The sequence below is a fragment of the Rhipicephalus microplus genome, chromosome 1 (assembly GCF_043290135.1).
Source record: "Rhipicephalus microplus isolate Deutch F79 chromosome 1, USDA_Rmic, whole genome shotgun sequence".
NCBI classification, from domain to species: Eukaryota; Metazoa; Arthropoda; class Arachnida; order Ixodida; family Ixodidae; genus Rhipicephalus; species Rhipicephalus microplus.
This window is the reverse complement of record NC_134700.1, coordinates 47624802-47646217: the sequence shown is the minus strand read 5'-3', so window position 1 is coordinate 47646217 and position 21416 is coordinate 47624802. Positions and strand designations below refer to the sequence as shown.

Below are 21416 nucleotides of genomic sequence, written 5' to 3'. Positions count from 1 at the left end.
TTTCGCACGCTGCAATCGCATTCTCTCTTCTCTTGTCCCGACAAAAGCGCTGGAGAGCTATCTTCGCGTTGTCCAACTCATGGACATGTCCAGTTCGGCCTCCCCTGATTGGCTGGAGTGCGCCACCTGTTTCTGGTCTTCCTTATGCAAGGTTATTTTGATGTTATGCAGCTTTCACAACTCTCAACTCAAATGAGAAAGGCGGAATGTCTTTCACCACAGCAAATACTGCCCCCAGGGATCCACATTAAGACGCACATATCTGAGGCCCTGCATGGACGCTAATTATGTTAGATCTTGAATGAGGTTTAACGCGGCCGCCCGCCTGACACCCTTGAAAAGTCTGTACACATTCCATAGATCACTCTCCAAACATCTGAACACGCTCATAAGCATGTGCACACTTTTCAGGTTTGTTCAAGCGCCCTGTTACTCTGCATTTCATCCACTTAGTTTCTTTTTACACTGGGAATGTGCTGGCGGGTTCGGTGCGCCATGACGTCATGACTCAGCTTTTTTTTTTTCTTTTTGCGTAACTGAACGCACTCCGGCAGATTGGACATGTCCACGATTTGGCCATCACGAGAATAGCTTCTCTAGAAGCTAAGGAGAGAGGGATGGCAGAGGCAAAGAAAATACAGTCGATCCCAGATATATCAAACTCCGATATATAGAATTATTGGCTAATCGAACTGCTGAAAAATCCTCTTGAATTTCCCATGCGAAAGTATGACACCGGTGCACCTGTATATCGAACTGGGACATCAGCTATATCGAACGCTGCGCCGCGCCGCGCCGTAGCCCAGAAAGTGCATTTTTGCTAGCAAATATTGATCAATTTTAGGCCACGTTCTAACAAGTTTCGATCCTTTTTCATGCGCAGGCGTTGAAAAATGGTGTTATTTCATCACGCTGACCTGGTTCGTTGCGTGGCACTTGCGAGTACATCAGTAAGTTTGATTCGCGATCTGCAGGTTTTAGCGCGCGGGCATAGTGTTTTCCAAAAAACCAATTGCCATGGGCACTGAAATGAGAGTGCGACATGACTCGGTGATTGCAGTGCCATGTTCCTATATGGTTCGCATTCTTGTTTGTTAGTGCACAATCGCATGCGAGCCTGAAAAGCAAGGCCTTCAAAATGTGCAACCTTGTGACGTACATTTTTTAGTGTTTTCGGTTTCACAACGCGTGTCTCGGAGACTACGCTTAGTTTTTTATCATTTTGCATCAAAGCCGCTAAAAGCAGCGGCTGCCAGCTACAAAGCCACAGTGACATCGATATCGTAGACATGTCGACACTGAGAACTCCGACGAACTCGGTGTTGCGTTTTTTGCGCCTTGTGGCCTTCTCCCGTCGTTCCTGATAAATCCTCATTCAGGAGTTGAACTGAACGTTGACCAGCACATAGTGATAAAAATTACGACTGGCACTTGGAGCGATGTCAAGTAAAACACTGTCGTAAATGTTCCTTGCGGACCAAATGACGACTTCGGCTGTGTCATGACTACTGACGGCGTACGATGCCTCAGTGAATTCTGCGACTTATCAGCGTTTCCGATCACCATCTCGGACAGAAGCGACTTCAGAAGCAAATCGCTATGTAAGCTATTGTAACGATTTCTGAGGCCTGAAATTTCTGCATATTTTGTATTTCAAATTCTATTTTGCGATCCCCTTCGAGTTCGATATATCCGAGATGGACTGTACGTCAAGCATGCCTTGTGACATTGAGCACTTTTTTCTCTTTATTTTCTTAGAATAAGTGGCTTTATTAGTGTGATTTCGCGCGCACGCGTGAACAAGTCATGGCCTCCCGCGGCGATCCCTGTATTGACCGAGCGCGCCATGTTAAAATTAGCCAGTGCCTGATAGAAGGCCTGCTACGAGTAATTGCTGAGTGTCTTGAGTCATTTGTCGAAAGAAGAGAAAAACATTTTATTTTTTTAGCCGACTTTGATACAGTCGAATCTCGATAACTTGAACTCGAAGGGGTCTGAAACTTTGTTCGAATTAAAAGAAGTTTGAATTAATGAAAGCTAAACGAACGGAGGGCTCACCATACAGTGGCACATGTGCACTGAGCTAACACATGAGAGGAAAGTTTCAGAAGACTTACATTTATTCACAAATCACAGCACATCCGTCAATAATTGAAGCAATCAGTGATGCTCATCTGCACACGTTTGCCTTGCAGCGAGTCAATTTCGCATGCAGCTTGCAAAGCATTTCTACTTCGACTTCAGCATTCTCTTGGCATGAGAAGTTGCGCGTGGCAGTGTCCAGCGCCGACACTCTTTAAAGACGACGACGACAACGACTGCGTCTCCGCTGCTACCCTCTGCGCTGCAGCCGCAGCGTGACCAGCACTTGACGAGATAGGAGGAGCATCTCCACGTGGAGAGAAGCAGATCGGCATTTGAGAGAAAACCAACACTCCGCGGCAGCTTCTTCTTCTTTTTTGTTCTCTTTGCACGCGGCGTTGAAAGGACAGGGGTCTCTACGTGGCAGGGACGGGAAAGGGAAAAGCGTGGCACCGACGTGTCACAGATCGGCATTAGAGAGAGAGCCAACACTCTGTGACAGCTTTTTCTCTCTCTCTCTTAGCACGCGGCATTGAAAAGAGTAGGGTCTCCACGTGGCAGGGACGGAAAAGAGAGAAGAGTGGCACAAGTCCGTCGCAGATCAGCATTTGAGAGAGAGCGAAAATTCCACCACAGCCTTTTCTTTCCTTTTCTTCTATTCTTTCTTCACGCGCAGCATTGAGAAGTTTCGCTGTGAGATTGGGCGTAGTTCTGAGAGAATTTTCGGAGTGCGGTATGTTCGAATTAACCGTCGTAAGTACTTGCGCATTTGAATTACAGGGCATTGTCGACCATTGGAACACACATAGTTTCGACGGGACCACAGCTCAAGTTCGAATTAACCGGAAGTTTGAATTGATGAGATTCAACTGTACTTTATTGTGAATTCCAGACTGTGTGCTGCGCTATAATATTTGACTCGCGTGTTCTCGGGAGCTTCTGCTACTGATCGGCAGCATTTTCTGACCATGCTCAAAAAGTGTTTCAGCATAGTTGCCTATGGCCAGTCAAATCCCCAGTGCCCCCAAGGGAGCATTGCAAAAAATACTCTGGAATTATTACCTGTCCTTAAATACTAAACTGCCTTCCACCATGACACAGTGGTGGATCCAGAGGGGACCCCTGCCCCCCCCCCCCCCCCCCTCTGAAGCTTGTCAGCTAACCCTCCCCTTCTCTTCAGTGCTTGCTGTCCATCTATCGCCAGTTAGGACAAATGAGTGGGACCACTGTGAGCACACATTAACAGTATTTATACCATTACAGGCTTTTTGTGCTAGTAAAAACAAAAATGGAATGACCACATTCCCTTTTCCAGTGTTAATTCAAGCAGACCCCCCCCCCCCCCCCCTTAAATCTTTGGCTAGATCCGCCTCTGCCATGACATATCTGCACTGTGCGCCAGATAGCCTTGCTGGTCATCCAGCTTAGAAGGGGGCAATGGCTTCTCATTTTTAGCTGCTTAGAGAGACTGTCTACCGCTTGAAAATTCTTTCTCATTGTAGCGAAAATGAGAAGAGCATTCAACCCATAAGCGGCAACACGCCTGCTTTTGTCCCAATAAAAAAGGAATTATGATTGTAATTTGATGTTGAAAGTTGACGGAGAATGACTGCTAGCATCACCTGACAGTGATGTTGTCAATCTACTGGAAGAACAAGAAATTCTCACAGGTAGGCTCATTTGGTTAAAAAAAAAACATGCAGAACTTGAAATTGCATTTTACGCATTTCAGGCAGACTTGGGTTGCGGCAGAGAGGCAGACTTGGGTTGCGCCAGAGAAAAACTTTTATTTTTTTCACAATTTTAAAGAGGCACCCCGTGGTGCTGCAGACTGTGCGTTCACTTGCTTGCTCATGGCGGAGAAACACGAGCACAGCATTTGGTGGAACTCATAATAACAACCGAAGAAAAAGAAACAGGTTTTTGGCAAATAGCAGTGCGACTGACTTCAGGGAATTTTCTAACCATGCCTGTGAATGCAACGCAGTCTATTAACGTAGGGCGCACACCAGAATGCACTGAGGTTCTACAGAGAAAATTTTGCCATCCCATTCTGCTTCATCAAGGCGTCCATGCTAGCTCACATATGCAACACAGAGCACCTAAACATAACTGAAAAAGACCTGTTCTTCTAAGCAATCAGTACCCAGTGCTCCATGTTCGAAACTCCTCAGGAGGGCATGCGCCACAGGACTTGGAAAAGCTCTACTGCTGAGCACAGCAGGTGCCAGCACTAAATGACACTCTGCTCAGCGAAGTGCAGCCCATGAAAGAGATAGAGAGAAAGCAATCTACAGAAAAATGGAAAATGAAAGCATAAAAAGAAAGACACAGGAACAGAGAGAAACAGATAAAAAGAAACAATGCATGAAAAAGAAAAAGCACTGAGCAAGTGGAAAAAAGAAACATATAGAGAGGAAGAAACAGAAAGAGGAAGCAATAAATAGAGAGAAACAGAAAAGAAGGAGAAAAGAAAAAAGAATGTGAAACAGAAAGAAACAGATACAGTTGACTCTCAGTAAATGAAAATCTGATAAACAGAACTGTTGCTTTAATAGAACAACTGCCTCTGATATGACTGGTTTCATTCCTGCACATTGCAGGGATGAAACCTCTCAGTAAATGGAACTCCTGTTAAACGAAACACACTTTCGGTCCCTTCACATTCCATTTAATGAGAGTTCACTGTATATAAAAACTTGAGAGTAAGGCCACCCGGCTCTGCTCTTCCTTCCGACGAAGCTGCCATTGCTTTCTCTATCTCCCTCTTTTTTTTTTTTCTTTACTGCGACAGCAATTGTACAGACACTCTCGAGTGGTTTTTGGAGTTGCCATTTGTGTGATTTTCAGTATCAAGTTCAAAAAGATAATATAATATCACCCCTCACATAAGACTCATGAGTAAAAACTCACAAGCGCTAGCGACAAACGCGGCTGAAGCGCAGATAAGACAAGCTGGCTGTCTTCATTGCATGGACAATGGATGGGTTAACATCATCCTGCACACAAGGCCTGCTGCTTACCAAGCAGAAATTGACTCCCTGCAGTGATGAGGTTGACTAAAGCCATTTTGGCGCACCTTTTGGAGCAATTAAACTCTCACTTTGGAGAAGTTACTTACCATGCATTTTTGGCCGCTAACATTTATCTCTAAGCCAGAGCTGTTGCACCACACGAAGAAAATCCATTTGCAAGTGATGCTGCCAAGGTCTTCTGATTTGGAGCAATTTTTGGAGCACAAGAATTGTCCATTTTAGAGCTTTTTGGAGAACGTAATTTTAAATCTGCGAGCACTCTGAAGCAGCTCATTTCACATCCATATTTTCCATTTCGGAGCACTTCGTGGTGCATACGGAGTACACTGGAGAAGGTTAGTTGCATTTATATTAAAGGACATGAATAATTATTTTGGGGCTCTTATGGGGGGCCAGAAATATTTAGATTCATTGTAAATCTCATGAAACCAGTCATCTTAGGAGCAGTCGCTATTTCACTCGATGATGCAAACACAATGGCTTCATGCTAATGAGCATAGGCGTGCCCAAGGTTCCCCTTCAAGGGCGGGCCCTATTATTTGAATGTATAGGGCATTGTTCGCACCAGCCCCCCCCCCCCTCCCCCATCTTGGGTGACTAGGGGAAGGAAGGAAGCAAGAACAAGATGAGAGGTTAACCAGGCACATGCCCGATTTGCTACCCAACGAGCCGGTGCAACAGTGGATAAGAGCTCTACACAAATACGACTGGATGGCCAACGCAACATTGAACTGCTGACGGTGACTGACACAGTTGTGTCCGGTCGTGAGCAATGTATTCCATGCTAGCCCGCACTCACCCATCGGAGCTGCTCAATGAGTTCATGCTCCTCCCGTGCCCTCTCCAGGCCTCGGCGGATGGTGAAGTCACCCCCTTGGGGAGTGCTCGCACGGCTCTTTGGCCGGGGTGGTGTTTTCATCCCGCCATCACTGGTTGCCTGCACACCACAGCCACTCTCATCACTTCCCATGCTTTGAAGAAAGACGGCAGGTTTTTATCCCATCAACACAAATTTCACAAAACCTTATAAGCCCTGGATGAGCTTTTCACTCACCATTATAATTAAAAAATATATTCCTTTCAGGGCATCTACAACTACAACACACTTTAAAAATCGTCATAAATGAAAATATGGCCGCTCGACCAACACAGCTGAGTCCCACAGAAACTCCCATGCATTTGAAGGCAAAACTTAACCAGTGGCTAAACGCTGCCTTGACGCTAAATGTTGCTAAAAGTTTCCTTCAACAAACCTCAAACTTTTCATCACCTTGAAGAGCCAGTAAACAACATTGTGGTCTAAAATTTTTAAAAAAGAAGTAACTGCGTACTTGCATAATGTGAACCTGCTACCAGAAGAACTTTGCGAATAAGTGTCGTAATAAGGAAATTACAGGCTATAGGGGGGGGAGGGATAAACAACTAGAGGGAAGGCAGGGAGGTTAACCAGGCACATCCCCGGTTTGCTACCTTACGCTGGGGGAATGAGAAGGAGCATAAAGATGAGAGAGAGAAGAAAGAGAAGAGAAAGAGAGAGAAAAAACAAAAAAGAAGGATTGTCAGTCAATCGGCTGGTGCGTATGCAGCGGTAGCACTACACAAAAGTTAAAGGTGGTCACATAGGCCTGTAGTCCTCAAAAAGCACAAGACAGCTTTGACTGCTTTTTCAGCCGACGAAAGGCGATGACAGTGTTCCAGTAGCATCTGCACAGAGAGTGGCCGATCGTCCAATTGTCGCAATGCGTCCGAAGCTTCTGTCTTTCAGAGGCAAATCGAGGGCAATGGCATATCAGATGGTCGATGTCTTCTTTGGTGCAGCAGACGTCGCATTCCGCGTTGTCGGTCAATCCGATGAGGGTTCTATATGCTTTTGTGAAGGCAACCCCCAACCAAAGGCGACAAAGAAGTGAAGCTTCACGTCAAGGAAGTCCGGATGGTGGTCGAAGTTCCAGTCGAGGGTTTATTTGGTATAGTCTCGTATGTATTATGCTTGGGGTGTTCCACTACTGCAGACTCAGACTACGTGCCAGATGACGAAGTTGCTGTGCAGCGTCAGTCCTTGACAAAGGAATCGGAAGGGTGTGCTCTTCTTGGTGCAATTTGCGAGCCGCGTTGTCTGCGGAATCATTGCCACTGATGCCACAATGGCCAGGAAGCCACTGAAACTTGACCTCGTGGCCTGTTTCTGTGACGTGGTGAACAAGCCTGACAACCTTGTAAGTTAATTGTTCATGGCAACCTCGTCGAAGGACTGACTGCATGCTCTGTAGGGCTGGTTTTGAGTCGGAAAACACAGCCCATTTACTCGGTCTTTGGGATTTAATGTACTCTAGGGCGCCACGCAAAGCCACAAGTTCTGCCGCCGTAGACATAGTGACATGTGGCAGTTTGATTCGCAGAGTGATTCCTCTAGCTGGAATCACCACCGCACCACCAGAACCAGACGCTGTGGTTGAACCATCGCTGTATATGTGCACGTGGTTGTTGTACATTTCGTGCTATAGAGCAACAGGCTATAGAGCAACAAACCTGCGAAGGGGATGTAGGTGTAACTATATTAGAAACTAGCAACTAGCCTTGGGCGCAGCCTCAACATGTTTAGATGATAAATAAAAAAATAGGTTATTCAATCGATTTTTATGCACGTGTGATGAAAGCGATCTCACTGCATTTAGGAAGTTGCGGAATGCAATAAACAAAGAACTGCGAAAGGCAAAAGCGCACTTTTATGAAACTCTTTTTTTCATCGATACAGAGCAATCCAGGAAAAAAGATAGAAAATTATCATTGATGCCACAAGCCCAAAAAACGTGAAGCAGTCTTTTCATGACGTCACCATAAATAATAAAAAAGTGACAGGTGCCAGTTTGACAGAATGGTTCAATGATCATTTTGTGAACATTATGACATCACCAGATAGCGTAGGTCATTGACACTGATGTTAATGGTTGTACGCATAGCATTTTTCTCCAACCAACTGACGACATCAAGATTTGTCATACTTTTTTGAGGCAATGACAACATCGAAATTGGTAATAGTTTTTTTAGGCTAAAAAACAGTAACACTGTTGATGCAGATGGTGTTCAAATCAGACCAATGAAACGGCTTTAACTGACATCATTGCGATCCACCTTGTATTTCTGTTTCTTCTTGTTCTAGAAACTGGCCATTTTCCAAGTTCTATGACAAAAGCCAGAGTGGTGTCAGTGATTTTTAAAGGTGGTAATGGAAGTAACTCGAGGAACTACAGGCCGATTTCTTTTCTGTCTGCCTTTTCCAAAGGTTTAAAAAAGGTGATCTCTGCATAAATATAAAGTTTTTTTTTTTTTTTTTTAAGAATGACATTCTTTCTGACTGTCAGCTCAGGTTCCACCCAGGCAGGTCGACAGAGAAAGCACTGTTATGTCAAAAGGAACTAATAATTGATAACTAACTAACTAAGCAGGCAAACTAACGTTAGATATATTTATAGACTATAGCAAGGCATTCGAACGCTTCTTCAATAATTTATTGATTGATTGATATGTAGGGTGTAACCTCCCAAAACCACCATATGATTATGAGGGACGCCATAGTGGAGGGCTCCGAAAATTTCGGCCACCTGGGGTTCTTTAACGTGCACCCAAATCTGAGCACACGGTCCTACAGCACTTTCGCCTCGACTGAAAGAGCAGCCGCCGCAGCCGGGATTTGATTCCGCGACCTGCGAGTCAGCAGCCGAGTACCTCGGCCACTACACCACCGCGATGAGGTGATCGCTTAAATCATGAAATTTTAATTAGAAAGCTAGACGACTAAGGCATCCGTGGCCCTCCAAACTTGTTGTTTCGGTTGTACCTTTCTGGATGAACTCAGTGCGTTGCTATTGAAAAGCGGAAATACCACAGAGTAGAGTATTGGCACCCATACTATTTAATTTCTATGTAAATGATATCGCTCAAAAGGTTAGTGATGCATCCATTGTGCTGTATGCTGACGATACAAGCTTGTTTGTCTCGGGCCACGAAGTTGATGATGTGTTGCAGAAATCTTGCAGTAGTCTTCCTAATCTGTCAGCATGGTCTCGTAATAATGCGCTAACAATTAACAGCTTGAAATCAAAGGCTATTATTCAGGGCTAGAGGGAGGCAGCCTCGTTTCAGTGAACAATTATTTTTGGATGGTGATCCCATTGAAACTCTGAGGAAATACAAAGTACAAGGCCTAACATTTTCAAAAGATATGAATTGGACCCATCACGTTGAACTAGTTGCAAAATCGTTGTCATCTGTCGCTGGTGTGTTGTCTCGCTGTCGACATTTTTTTCTGAAGAGGGTCAAATTGCAGATATATTACGCCTTGTTTGAATCGCATGTTAACTATTGTGCGCTTGTGTGGGCCACAACCTCGCTGGTGTGTTGTCTCGCTGTCGACATTTTTTTCTAAAGAGGGTCAAATTGCAGATATATTACGCCTTGTTTGAATCGCATGTTAACTATTGTGCGCTTGTGTGGGCCACAACCTCGCTGATGTGTTGTCTCGCTGTCGACATTTTTTTCTGAAGAGGGTCAAATTGCAGATATATTACGCCTTGTTTGAATCACATGTTAACTATTGTGCGCTTGTGTGGGCCACAACCACAAAAGCAAACACTTGTGCACTTCCTCAACTTTAAAAACGTACACTTCGACAAATAGCGAATGTACCTAATTTTTATTCCACTGAGCCATTTTTCAAAAACATATTATATTACGTGTGACAAGTCCTTATGAATACCGCCTGCTATAATCATTCTGTTTCGACTCCGCCAAACTCAAATCATTCTTAAAGCATACGTCACAACTTGAATACGTCAAGATATGTCACGACTTGAATGTCACATACGTCCCAACTTGAATGTCACATACGTCACGACTTGAAGCACCCTCCCCAAACTGCGGAGCAAGAAGAAAAAATGACAGCATATCCACCATGTGAATGATGGAGAGTGCGGCGAAGCTTGGCCTCCTGTTGTAATGAAGGGTCCTCGCGGCGCGCTTCTGCCTCGCGCGCCCGCACGTCAGGGTCTCTTCTTCGAGCGCGAGCCACCGCCGCCCTGCGCGCATGCCTCTCGGCAGCCTTGTCTATCTTCTGTCGCCAAGCCTCTGAATGCGCCCGCGCATGCCAATAGGGCGCTTTTATTCTACAATAGAGCGCCCCCTGGCATATGGCTCCGCAAAAGAACACGCGAACATCTCTCTGTGTACGTGTGACGTCAATCCTTCTTTTCTAGAAGTAAGGCCATCTTGTGTCATACCATTTGCATTTTGCAGGGTATAGTAAAAGTACCACACTCTATGGCCGGTTCAAGAATTAACGAAGGGCAGTTACCCACAACAGGGACGCACAAGCCACGCCATAAGGAGCTTTGCCCCTAAAAGGAAGAAGAAAGACCAAGCAAATGTGGAAATCAGTCCACGAGATGAGCTGGTTTCACACGGTCGAGAAAAACGACATCCCCTCTGCCTCGAACATGAATGGTCACAGTCTTGTGTGACCGCGACAAAGCACGGAAGAACCCGTCGTACGCAGCAGTGAATGGCCCCTTCACTGTGTCTCATCGCACGAACACATGGGTTGCCATATTCATGTCTGTGAATGAAAACACTCTGTGGCTCACGCACAGCACTTTGGATTGCAGGTCATTCAACTAAGAATGTAGCCTTTCGATACGATCTGAAGGTGTCGGCGTACGGCTTGGCTTCTCACCAAAGAATTCTCGTGGTAGTCAGATTGTAGAGCCATAAAGCATTTCTGCTGCACTGAATCCGAGGTCTTCTTTTATCGCGGTACACAGGCCCAGAAGGAAGAGAGGAAGCTTCTCCACCAACTGCTCTCTATCCAATTTGGTCGTTAAAGACGCCTTCAGATGACGGCGTAGCCGCTCCACCATACCGTTGCTCGCTGGGTGGTAAGCCGTGGTGTAATGGAGCCGTGTTGCCTTTGGCCTTGCCAGCGCAGAGAATAAATTGCTTTGAAAGTGTCGTCCGAGGTCCATCGTTATGTGCAGTGGGCAGCCATAGCGTGAAACCCACGTGACCACAAATGCCTGTGCGACGGTGTCAGCTGCGATGTTCAGAATGGGCGTCGCCTCAGGCCACCATGAGAGTGGTTGACACATGTGAGCAGGTATCTGTAACCCTGGGAAGGAGGTAGAAGTCCTGCCAAGCCCAAGTGAACGTGGTCGAAACGACATTCTGGTGGCCGAAATGCTTGGAGGAAAGCTATGCGCGTGTGACGGATCACCTTAACTGCTCGACATATTTGGCCCGTCTTCGCCCAGCGTCGAATGTCGGCGTTAATGCCTGGCCACACAAAGAGGTCCGTGACGGGCCTCTGCGTCACAGACCTCTTTCCTGGTTGGCCGAGGTCGTGAAGGCTGTCAAGCTGAAACTGGACGAGGACGAAGGGTCTTGGAGATTTCTTCGATGTATCACATGTGACCACAGTCATTGTGTATGGTAGTGGGATCTCTTTGAGCACAAGTGAACGTGAATTCTGTCGCATCTCGGTCAGCTGCGGGACATCCCGCTGGGCGGCAGCTGATTACTCAAATTCGACGAACGCTTAAACGGTGTCGATACGGGAAAGTGCGTTGGCTGCTTAATTTTTCATCCCCGCTATGTAGTGGATGTCCGTAGAAAATTTGAAAATGAAAGAAAGCTGGCACAGTTCTCTCTCAGAATATGATGAACTGTTGTTCTTGAACGCGTATGTCAGCGACTTGTGGTCCGTTAAAATGTGGAAGGTGCGACCTTCGAGGAACACACGAAAATGCTTCACATAGCAATAAATTGCCAACATCTCTCTGCCAAAAGTGCTATAGCGCACTTCCGCCAGTTTCAGACGTTTCGAGAAAAAAACCTATCGGTTCCCAGTTCTTGCCATCATATTGTTGCAACACTGCTCTCGCTGCCGTTGTTGAAGCATCAACCATAAGCCGCGTTGTGGCGTCAGAAAGCGGGTGCATCAGAAATGTTGGGGAGGCAAGCTGAGTTTTGGCGTCCTAGAAGTCTTTTCGTGCTCTGCTGACCAGTGACACTTCGGCGTTTTCTTGGCGTCCTGGCGCAGCAAGCCACTTAGCAGCTGTGAGATGTGCGCACAGGATGGAATGAAGCGCTTATGGAAGTTGGTCAGTCCGAGAACTCGCACAACTTGTGGAAAGAGGTGGGCGTGGAAAAATCCCTAACTGCTTGTATCCGTGAATCGAGTGGCAAGATGCCCTGTGGTCTAATTTGATGACCTAGGAAATCTAGTGCTTCAACACCAAACATGCATTTTTGGGACTTCAAAACCAGACTGTGCTCATCAAGACGCTTGAAGAGGAGCCACGGTCATTTTCGTGCTGACCCGGCGTTTAGCTGGCGACCAAAATGTCGTCTAGGTAGGCGAAGACGAAGGGAAGTCCGCGAATGACCTCATTCATGAAACACTGGACTGTCTGTGCCGCGTTCTTCAATCCATATGGCATACAAGGAAATTCAAAGAGCCCGAAAGGTGTTATCAACGCTGTCTTTGGGATGTCACTTGGTTCAACTGGAAACTAATGATCATCACTAGTTTCCAGTCATCAAATCCAGGTTAGTGAAGATGGTCTTTCCTTTGAGCGAGTGCTGAAATCATGGATGTGAGGGAGAAGATAATGGTCTGCCGTCGCCACAGCATTGAGTGCCCAATAATCACCACAAGGCCACCAGTCACCAGGCTCTTGTTTAGGCACCATGGGCAGCGCAGAAGACCCATTGCTGGAAGAAGGTCAGATGGCGAGTTGGAGCATGTGATTGTTAATGGAACGAGAGGCCAGACAGCGGTGACGAGCCCGTGCCGAGGTCACATCTTTTATTTGGCACGCAGGCGTAGGCGAAGTCGCCGCTGCAGCATCCAGCCAGGCCAGCAGCTCGGCCGTTCTATTTTTCCACGTGGCTCGCAATTCATGTGCTATGTGGCTCGCTTGTTTTTCAGCACGGCCAGCTGGCCAAGTCTAGCGTGGCGTTACATAGGCTCCACCTCCTAGCGCTTTGCGCAATTTTAAGCATATGTACAAAAAGAAAAGCAAAAGAGACAGATACTATGTACATGAGCGAAAGTCAGTGGTTTGTCCGTGGGGAAGTCCGAGTCGTCATCTGGAAAAACGTTGGGTCTCTCACAGTCCCAATGGGCGACACTGGGAGCAGCGGAGTGGGCGAAAAGCTCGCCGAACAGATGTGGGCAGCAGTGATGTAACGCTTCAAGGCATTTGTGGCAATGGGCATGGACAACACCAGCGGTCACCACCGAAAAGATGATTTAGTGAGGGCGGTGCGGAGCTCGATGACGGCTCGTGCAAGCAGGCGTCGTATAAGTCGTGCGAGATGGGCGCAGGCGCGAACGTTGGTGAGACATTGATGCTGTCTGCGTGGGGTGTGGGGCATGGGCACGCAGGCTGGAATGTCACTGGAACGGTGTAGAGGAGGTGGCAGGGAGGTGCGTTTAACGCAGATGGGCTGGCAGCGCGAGCTTGTGATGTACCTGGATGGCACCAACGCTGGCACATCTCTGCCGCGCCGACCCGCGCAGCACTGATGATAACAACTGTGTCAGGGAATGTCGTGTGAGGAGTGCTGATCGATTTCAAGTTTCTCTGCACTGTCATCAGAGGTGTTCGGCGGCAAGTCATGCATCGCAGACGGCTCAAGCTGTGCCAGGGCATAGTGCGACGTGTATGTGGATACGGGACCACCTTTTTCAGCCGACACAGGAGAACTTGGGTGCAGTATGGCATGCTCGCCATATGCTTGCGTAGCAGGCGAATCACAATCGGGTAACTTGGACATGGGCATAACTAGAGCGTTGTCCGCAGCCGCTGCCATGCTGGTGGTAGCTTTTCTGCTGGCGTGGAGGACTGCAGTTGGTTCAGTTACGATGCCACAAGGGGTGTTAGCGAACAGCTGACAGGTAGCGCCGGTTTGGGTGTCGCATACTGCGTCAGTAGGCACTGAAGTCGTTGTGTTCACCGGCGTGTCCACAGGCACCAACCGGTTAACCAAAGGCAGATCTTCGAGCGGCGTACGTTGCGATACGTTCGTGGAGTCGTTTGTCGTAGGACGGTTGTCGACCTCGTTGTTATGGCATAGCCCTCGACGAGATGCGGTCGATGGAAACATCGAGGAAGGCTTGATCAGCATTGATGAAACACCTTCCGTGTGGTCGGTCCCTTGTCCGAGGCGATGTTCAGCGCCGCAAAACCATAGAACGGCATCTCGTAGTCAGTTATATGGGCGGAGGCTCCAAGAGTAATAGGTGAGGCATCATTTGAGGTCAGGTGAAAGAACATACTCCGGAACCTCGAACATGAATTCTTGGAGCCAGATGCTGTTGCGCTCCAAGGCAGCCTCGAACTCTATGAACCATGACTAGATGTCGTTGGTGTGAAACGGTGGCAGAGGCGGGTCTGAGTGTGGCTGCAATGCTTGAGCTGGCTGCAACATGGCCGCGAAGCCCAGTGGCAGCGGTGCAGCGCTGGTCACTTGTCTGTTGGTCCGTGGTCACCATATGTTGAAGGAACGAGAGGTGAGGCGGCGGCGACGAGCCCGTGCCGAGGTCACATTTTTTATTTGGGACGCAGGCATAGGCGGAGTCGCCGCTTCAGCATCCAGCCAGGCCAGGAGCTCAGCCCTTTTATTTTTCCTCGTGACTCGCGCTTCACGTGCCATGCGGCTCGCTTCTTTTTCGACACGGCCAGCTGGCCAAATCTAGCGTGGCGCTACATGATCAACCTCACAGCGGGCGCTGTGTATGTGTGCGTCTCTCTTTTTGTGTCCTTGTTGTGCGCTATTTTATTTATTTATTTATTTATGACATACTGCAGGCCCCACAAGGGGCCCAAGCAGGAGGGGCATAATCACTCAAGTATAAACAAACCGACAATACAAGGTAAAATACAGCAACTTCTAAAAAGAAAAAGAAACATACTGTCTCAATTTTCTATATGTTCAATCCCATCAATACTACAGACAACAGATATGGGCAGATCATTCCAGTCAGATATGGTGCGTGGATAGAAGGAAAATTTGAAGACGTTTGTTCTGGCGCTGTAGGGGGTCAGGGATGCAGCGTGTCGATGTCGTGTACGCCGAGAAGTCAATGGCTGAATAAACTGATCAGGGCTAATGCCGAGTTTGTTGCTCTTAAGCTGGTAAAGAAATTTAAGCCTTTCTATTTTACGTCGTGCCTGCAACGTTTGGATCCCGTGCTCTTTCATGAGAGTAGTAGGCGAGTCTGATAAACGATATTTTGAGTAGATAAAGCGAACCGCTTTGCGCTGTATCATTTCAAGAGCCTGAATATTTTTTTGCTTGTGCGGGTCCCAAACTGAGCATGCGTATTCGAGTTTCGGTCTAATAATCGATGTGTATGCAAGAAGTTTAACACTTGGAGGAGCTAATTTAAGTTTGTGTCTGAGAAGGCAGAGCTTGCGAAAAGAGGACGCACAGACGTTGGAAACGTGCTGATTCCAACTTAGGTTGTTTGTAATGGTGACACCAAGGTACTTGTAACAACTGACTTCACAAAGCGGCCGTTCAGGAAGCTCATAGGAAAACGACAAGCTGTTTTTCTTTTTAGTAATTTTCATGAAGACCGATTTTTCGGCATTTAACTTCATATTCCACTTTGTGCACCATGCCTGTATGCTAAGAAGGTTAGAATTTAATTGAATTTGATCCTCGTGGCAAGTTATTTCGTTAAAAAGAATACAATCATCCGCAAATAGTCTAATTTGTACTGGGCTGGTAATCACATCAACAATATCATTAATATATATAAGAAACAAAAGAGGGCCTAGTACACTACCTTGCGCAACGCCAGATGTGACGGGTAAAGATTTGGAACATTTATCATCAATACTAACATATTGCGTGCGGTCAGATAGATAAGAAGAAATCCAGTTTGTTATAAAGGCCGGAAGTCCAATTGCCTGTAGTTTGAGCATGAGTTGCGAATGTGGAACAAGGTCAAAGGCCTTTCGAAAATCCAGGAAAATTACGTCGACCTGGCCAGTCTTATCAAGGACGCCGGCAAAACTGTGAACAATAGAGGTTAATTGAGTGACAGTAGAAAATCCTTTTCTAAAACCATGTTGGAAGCAGGATAATAAACCGTTATCGTTGAGAAACTTGGAAATGTAGTTAGCTATAATATGTTCTAAAATTTTACAGCAAGATGATGTTAATGAAATGGGACGATAATTACCAGGAACCATGACATCGCCTTTTTTAAACACGGGAACAATGCGTCCGACTTTCCAATCAAAGGGTAGGACACCAGAAGATAATGATGTGTTGAAAATTGCCACAAGAAAGGGTGATAATGCTTCAGCGTAACGGGAAAAAAAAACGTTCGGTATCCCGTCAGGACCAAGTGAAGACTTAGTTTTTAGGTTAAGCATCATAGAAATCACACCAGATATAGACACAATATCAGCATTGATTCTGCAATTGGAAACAATTTGGGGCATAGGCTCATGTACTGTCGAAAATACACCGTGGAAATAAGCGTTGAAATGCTCAGCAATGTCTGCCTTATCAACGAGGAGCGCATTATCGTGACGTAATTTTTCAATAGGTTTTCTTTTGTTCGACAAGAAGTTCCAAAATTTCTGCGGAGCAGATCGAATGAAATTCGGCAACTCGTGCTCAAAATAACTTCGTTTAGCGCTTGCTACGGCTTGATTAAGGGCTAATTGAGTGGTTTGAATGATGTCACGAGAGGACACTCCTCGCTTCAGGCGTTTTAATTTTCTTTTCAAGTGTAAAATATCCCGTGAAATCCAAGGGGTTAGCTTACGCGTCTTTTTTACCTTGTCTGGAACAAAATGTGCGATACAGTGAAGACACATGTTCTTGAAAGTATCCCACATTTGGGCAGTGTTAGAACCGTGGAAGTTGCTTAGGCGGAGTTCTAAATAATCTAACACAGATTCATCATGGGCACGGGAAAAATTTTTGACGCGAATACATTTAGCTCGAGGCACAGTACACACTTTTTCCACAGAGCATGAAAAAGACACCATATGGTGGTCAGAAAGACCATTTTCAATGCAGACATAATAATTTTGTATTGATTGACTTACAAAAACAAGGTCAAGTACAGAAGCCCAGGTCATGCCGACACGTGTTGGTTGCTTCACCACCTGGCGCAAATCATGGCACATCATTATATCTAGTAGATACGAGGTTTGCGGGGATCGTCCGACACTGGCAAAAGCGGAGTCCCAATTTACGTTAGGCATGTTGAAATCGCCCACAAGAAATATTCTGTCATGCTTGTATGACGCCATGTGTTCGTGTAAGTCATGCAGAAACCGAGGAGGCGAGTCAGGTGCACGATACACAGCAAAGATAAGAAATGAACGCCCACAGAAGGATACCTTCAAAGAAAGGCTTTCGTGGTCGTCGATCTGATTAAGAAGCGTCGCATCAAGAGCACATTTTACGAGCACAGCAACACCGCCTCCGCTACGATTTCTATCTCGACGATACACCCGATAGGAGGAGGGGAAAACGACATCATCGCTGATATCGTCACACAACCAGGTTTCCGTGATAACAACAATGTGCGGACTATTGCCAAGAAGAATGGACTCCAGTTGCTCGGATTTATTAACGATGCTGCGTGCGTTAATATTTAGGAGGCGCAGTTGTTTAGAATCGGGGCGTTCAGGTCATGTTTTATGTTTGCTGGACTGGGAACTGGCAATTTTAATCCTCGAGTTTTTGCAGTCATCCCATACATACCTATCCCGATCAACCATAAGTTTGTCATGTACAAGATTAACCTTCTTGCCTTGTCTCTTTTCTTCTTTGGCGCTGTTCCAGAGCAGTTTACGTTTACGGAGTGTTTCCTTAGAATAGTCATTTTGAACAGAAATATCTGTACCCTTTAGCTTACGGGCATTCGATATAGTTTGCTGCTTTTCGTTGTAATCCTGAAAATATACGATAACTGGACGACTGCCACCGGGCTTGCCTAATCTGTGAATTCTACCTACTGATTTGCATTTGACCTCAAGTTTATGTTCAAAAACCTCAGTGAGTACAGCTTCTTTCAGCATGTCCTCGGTTTCTTCCGGTGGCTCAGGTATGCCGAAAACAACTAGGTTGGACCGCCTGCTCCTGTCTTCAAGATCAGTAATTTTAGCTTCAAGCGTGGCCACTGTCACCTTCAGAGCATCAATACAGGCAGTACGTTGTTCCAGTACAGCGAAACGCGAGTTCCAATCGGAAATAATTTTTTCCGTGTTTTCTTGTTGCGCCTTTATCGCAGCTATGTCCGAAGAAATTTTGTTCTGACCATCCAGTAGCTCCTTCAGCATTTTCTCGACAGGCCCAGGGTTCACCTCAACATCCCCACACAGAAGTAATGAGCATACGCAGTAAACGTCATACGCAATACAAAGGCACTGATGGGGGCACGGCAAGACCAGAAGACCAGGGCAATCGCTCCTCATTGTACAGTAGTGAGTACCCACCTGCACAATGCGAAAGAATGGCGTTTTAGGCCACATGTTCGCTCCGGGTCCGCCGTGCCCACTGAAGCTGAAGTTCTGGATGCCAACTTTTATAGGGGACGCAGACGAGGTCACATGATGCGAAGGGGGCGGAGCAAGCTCGATGACAGGGTAGCAATTATTGGCGATGCAAGGGCCCATCTTGGGTGAATCCATACGGCACGTGTAGGCTGTTGATACGTCGGTTGCGCAGTGCGTTCCGGCCAGACCGAACAGGAAAACCTGCACAATGCGGAAGAATGGCGTTTTAGGCCACATGTTCGCTCCGGGTCCGCCGTGCCCACTGAAGCTGAAGTTCTGGATGCCAACTTTTATAGGGGACGCAGACGAGGTCACATGATGCGAAGGGGGCGGAGCAAGCTCGATGACAGGGTAGCAATTATTGGCGATGCAAGGGCCCATCTTGGGTGAATCCATACGGCACGTGTAGGCTGTTGATACGTCGGTTGCGCAGTGCGTTCCGGCCAGACCGAACAGGAAAACCTGCACAATGCGGAACTATACCCTTATAAACTCAATGTCTTTGTCCTAGCGGTTATGGGCGCTCCTGTGGTGACACAATATGATGCGTCACTTTGTGCTTGAATGGCAGTTAGGTGTTCCGAGGTATGGTGATTTCAGGTAATTCCACCAGAATCTTTTAAAAGAGTGACTCTGGGTTGAAAGTACAAATGCCGCAGGAGGATAGCTCGGACTTCAGTCCGACAACAGCAAGCGAAGTGACATTGTCCTTAAAATCACGAATGCTAATGTCAAGATTAAAGTGGCTCAGAAAGTCTGCTCCCAGGATGGCAATTCTGGCGTCAGCCACAGTGATGAGCCATCGAAATGTGCGCCTGAATTCGATGTCTATCGTCATCAACTGAACTCCATATAATGCAATAGCAGTATTATTGACTGCAATTAGGCTAGAAATGAACTTGCCGCGTCGACGATGTTGAGCTGTTGCTCGCAGGATAGATAGCTCAGCTCTAGTATCAACAAGGAGGCGTCTGCCGCTTATGTGGTCAACCACAAAGAGACCGCTTAAGCGATGGCCCATGTCGCATTCCGCTGTTAGCGACTGGCCGGTGCATATCTCGTCCACGAGCATAGCTGGGTGCAGCGAGTCACTAGCTCTCTGAAACGGCGGCGATACCAGTACGCACTCTGCTCTGCCTGGCTTGAGTGCTCACAGTGCTGCGGACTTCGAGCACAGGATTGTTTGGACAAGGCGAGGTTCTCGGCTGCTGCAGCCAGTCAGTCAACTCTGTCTTCTAAGCGACCTAACCGGTCTGCATGTGCAGACATTCCCGTTGCAGCAATAGACATCTTTGATGGCTCGGTGCCATCAGTGATGCTGTTCGAGAGTTGAGCCCGACGTTTAAAGGGCCAGTAAACAGCCCTGAGGTCCAAAAATTTTTTTTTGCGAACATGCTGCCGCAACAATTTTGCGAATACATGCTATATTAAGGAAGTTACAGGGGTTAGAACATCAGTGTAAGCTGGTTTCAAATTTTCGCGCGGCCTCGCCCCCCTTTTCCCTTCCATGAAGAGGAAAGCGTAGCCCATCATCGTGACTCCACCAGCTTGGGTGACGTGAAACCACGTCAGCGATTGATGTCATGGGTGAACTCGATCAGTCGCAACGCACTTCTGCTTGCTGCAAAGTGTGGTTGTTTGTTTATCGTTTCCCGCACCAGCCGTGGGTCAACCGTGTAAGTGTCAGGTGTGAAGTGTCGACCACAAATGATCAGGTCCCCGGCGTACGTCGCTGAATGGCCCATTCGCTTTAGCCATGCAGCACGCAGGGTCCCATCGTGAGGCACCCGGTGCCGATGCTTCTCCGCTGCAGAGTCGCTCGATTTGCAGCCGACGACAGAGCAACGCTTTTTACCCGTGTTGCTCATGTCCAGGGCGACGTATGTTCGTATGTGCGCACAGGCGCTGTAGTTGAGCAAGGGTGTACACGTGCACCCGACAACTGCGAGGCTGGTTCTTTCACCGCAGTGCAGAGAAACAAGGGGCAGTTTCGTAGCTGTCGGTGGGAACAAGAACTGACGTTGACTTCGCTACTGTTTTATCACACCCGATTTAGACCAATCGGCGAGCTGCATGCTACGTCACGTCGCCGATTGCCAAGTTGACGTCACTGAGCGTGCAAGGGGGTCGGTCAGCTGTAGGAAAGATGCGCAGGAATCGTTTTTCAAAATAGAGGCTCTGCGCGGGGCGCAGTGCTGTAATATTCAGAAAACGTGATCGCTGCGGTCAGGTTTTCCGTTACGAATTGCCGAGCTTGTATGGGGGGTGTAAAAAAAAAGACGGAGCCTGTTTACTGGCCCTTTAAGGGTCATGTCGTCCGAGCCAGCAACTGTGGCAGTCTCTGCAGCAACAACTCTCGAAACAATGGCTGTTGACGCTCTTTTGATGCTTGTTGACCCAGCAGCTGATTCATTCGGTGAAATATTCTTAGGTGGTGACTTTTTTTACCCCAAAATCGACTGTCCCACTCTGTCTGCCCTTCATCACAACAATCAATCTCACTGTATTCACTTTCTTCAGCTGCTCCTTTTATCAAAATTTAGCCCAACTTCTACATGAACCTGCATGAAAGGATCAGGTTTTACACTTATTCCTAACTAACAGCCCTGAAATCTGTAGCACACTCGTGCTGGACAAAATCAGTGATCACAGGGCTGTCCAGTGCTTGGTGTCACTTCCCATTGCAAAGAAATTCAAAACTAAAAAACATTTG

The 21416-nt window shown here is 47.0% G+C and overlaps 1 protein-coding gene across 10 annotated transcripts in view; it reads right to left on the bottom strand.

Moving 5' to 3' along the window:
• Positions 1-21416, bottom strand: part of Lrch (Leucine-rich-repeats and calponin homology domain protein) — a 291082-nt gene that overhangs the window by 86972 nt on the left and 182694 nt on the right. For 9 of the 10 annotated variants that reach the window (XM_075865225.1, XM_075865554.1, XM_075865385.1 and 6 more), the window contains 2 exons: positions 18644-19165; positions 5917-6054 (listed from right to left, as the gene is read on the bottom strand). In XM_075865225.1, coding sequence (XP_075721340.1) covers positions 5917-6054; positions 18644-19165 — 660 coding nt within the window. The remainder of the gene's footprint in view (positions 1-5916; positions 6055-18643; positions 19166-21416) is intronic. The other variant, XM_037428937.2, reaches the window with a different exon arrangement.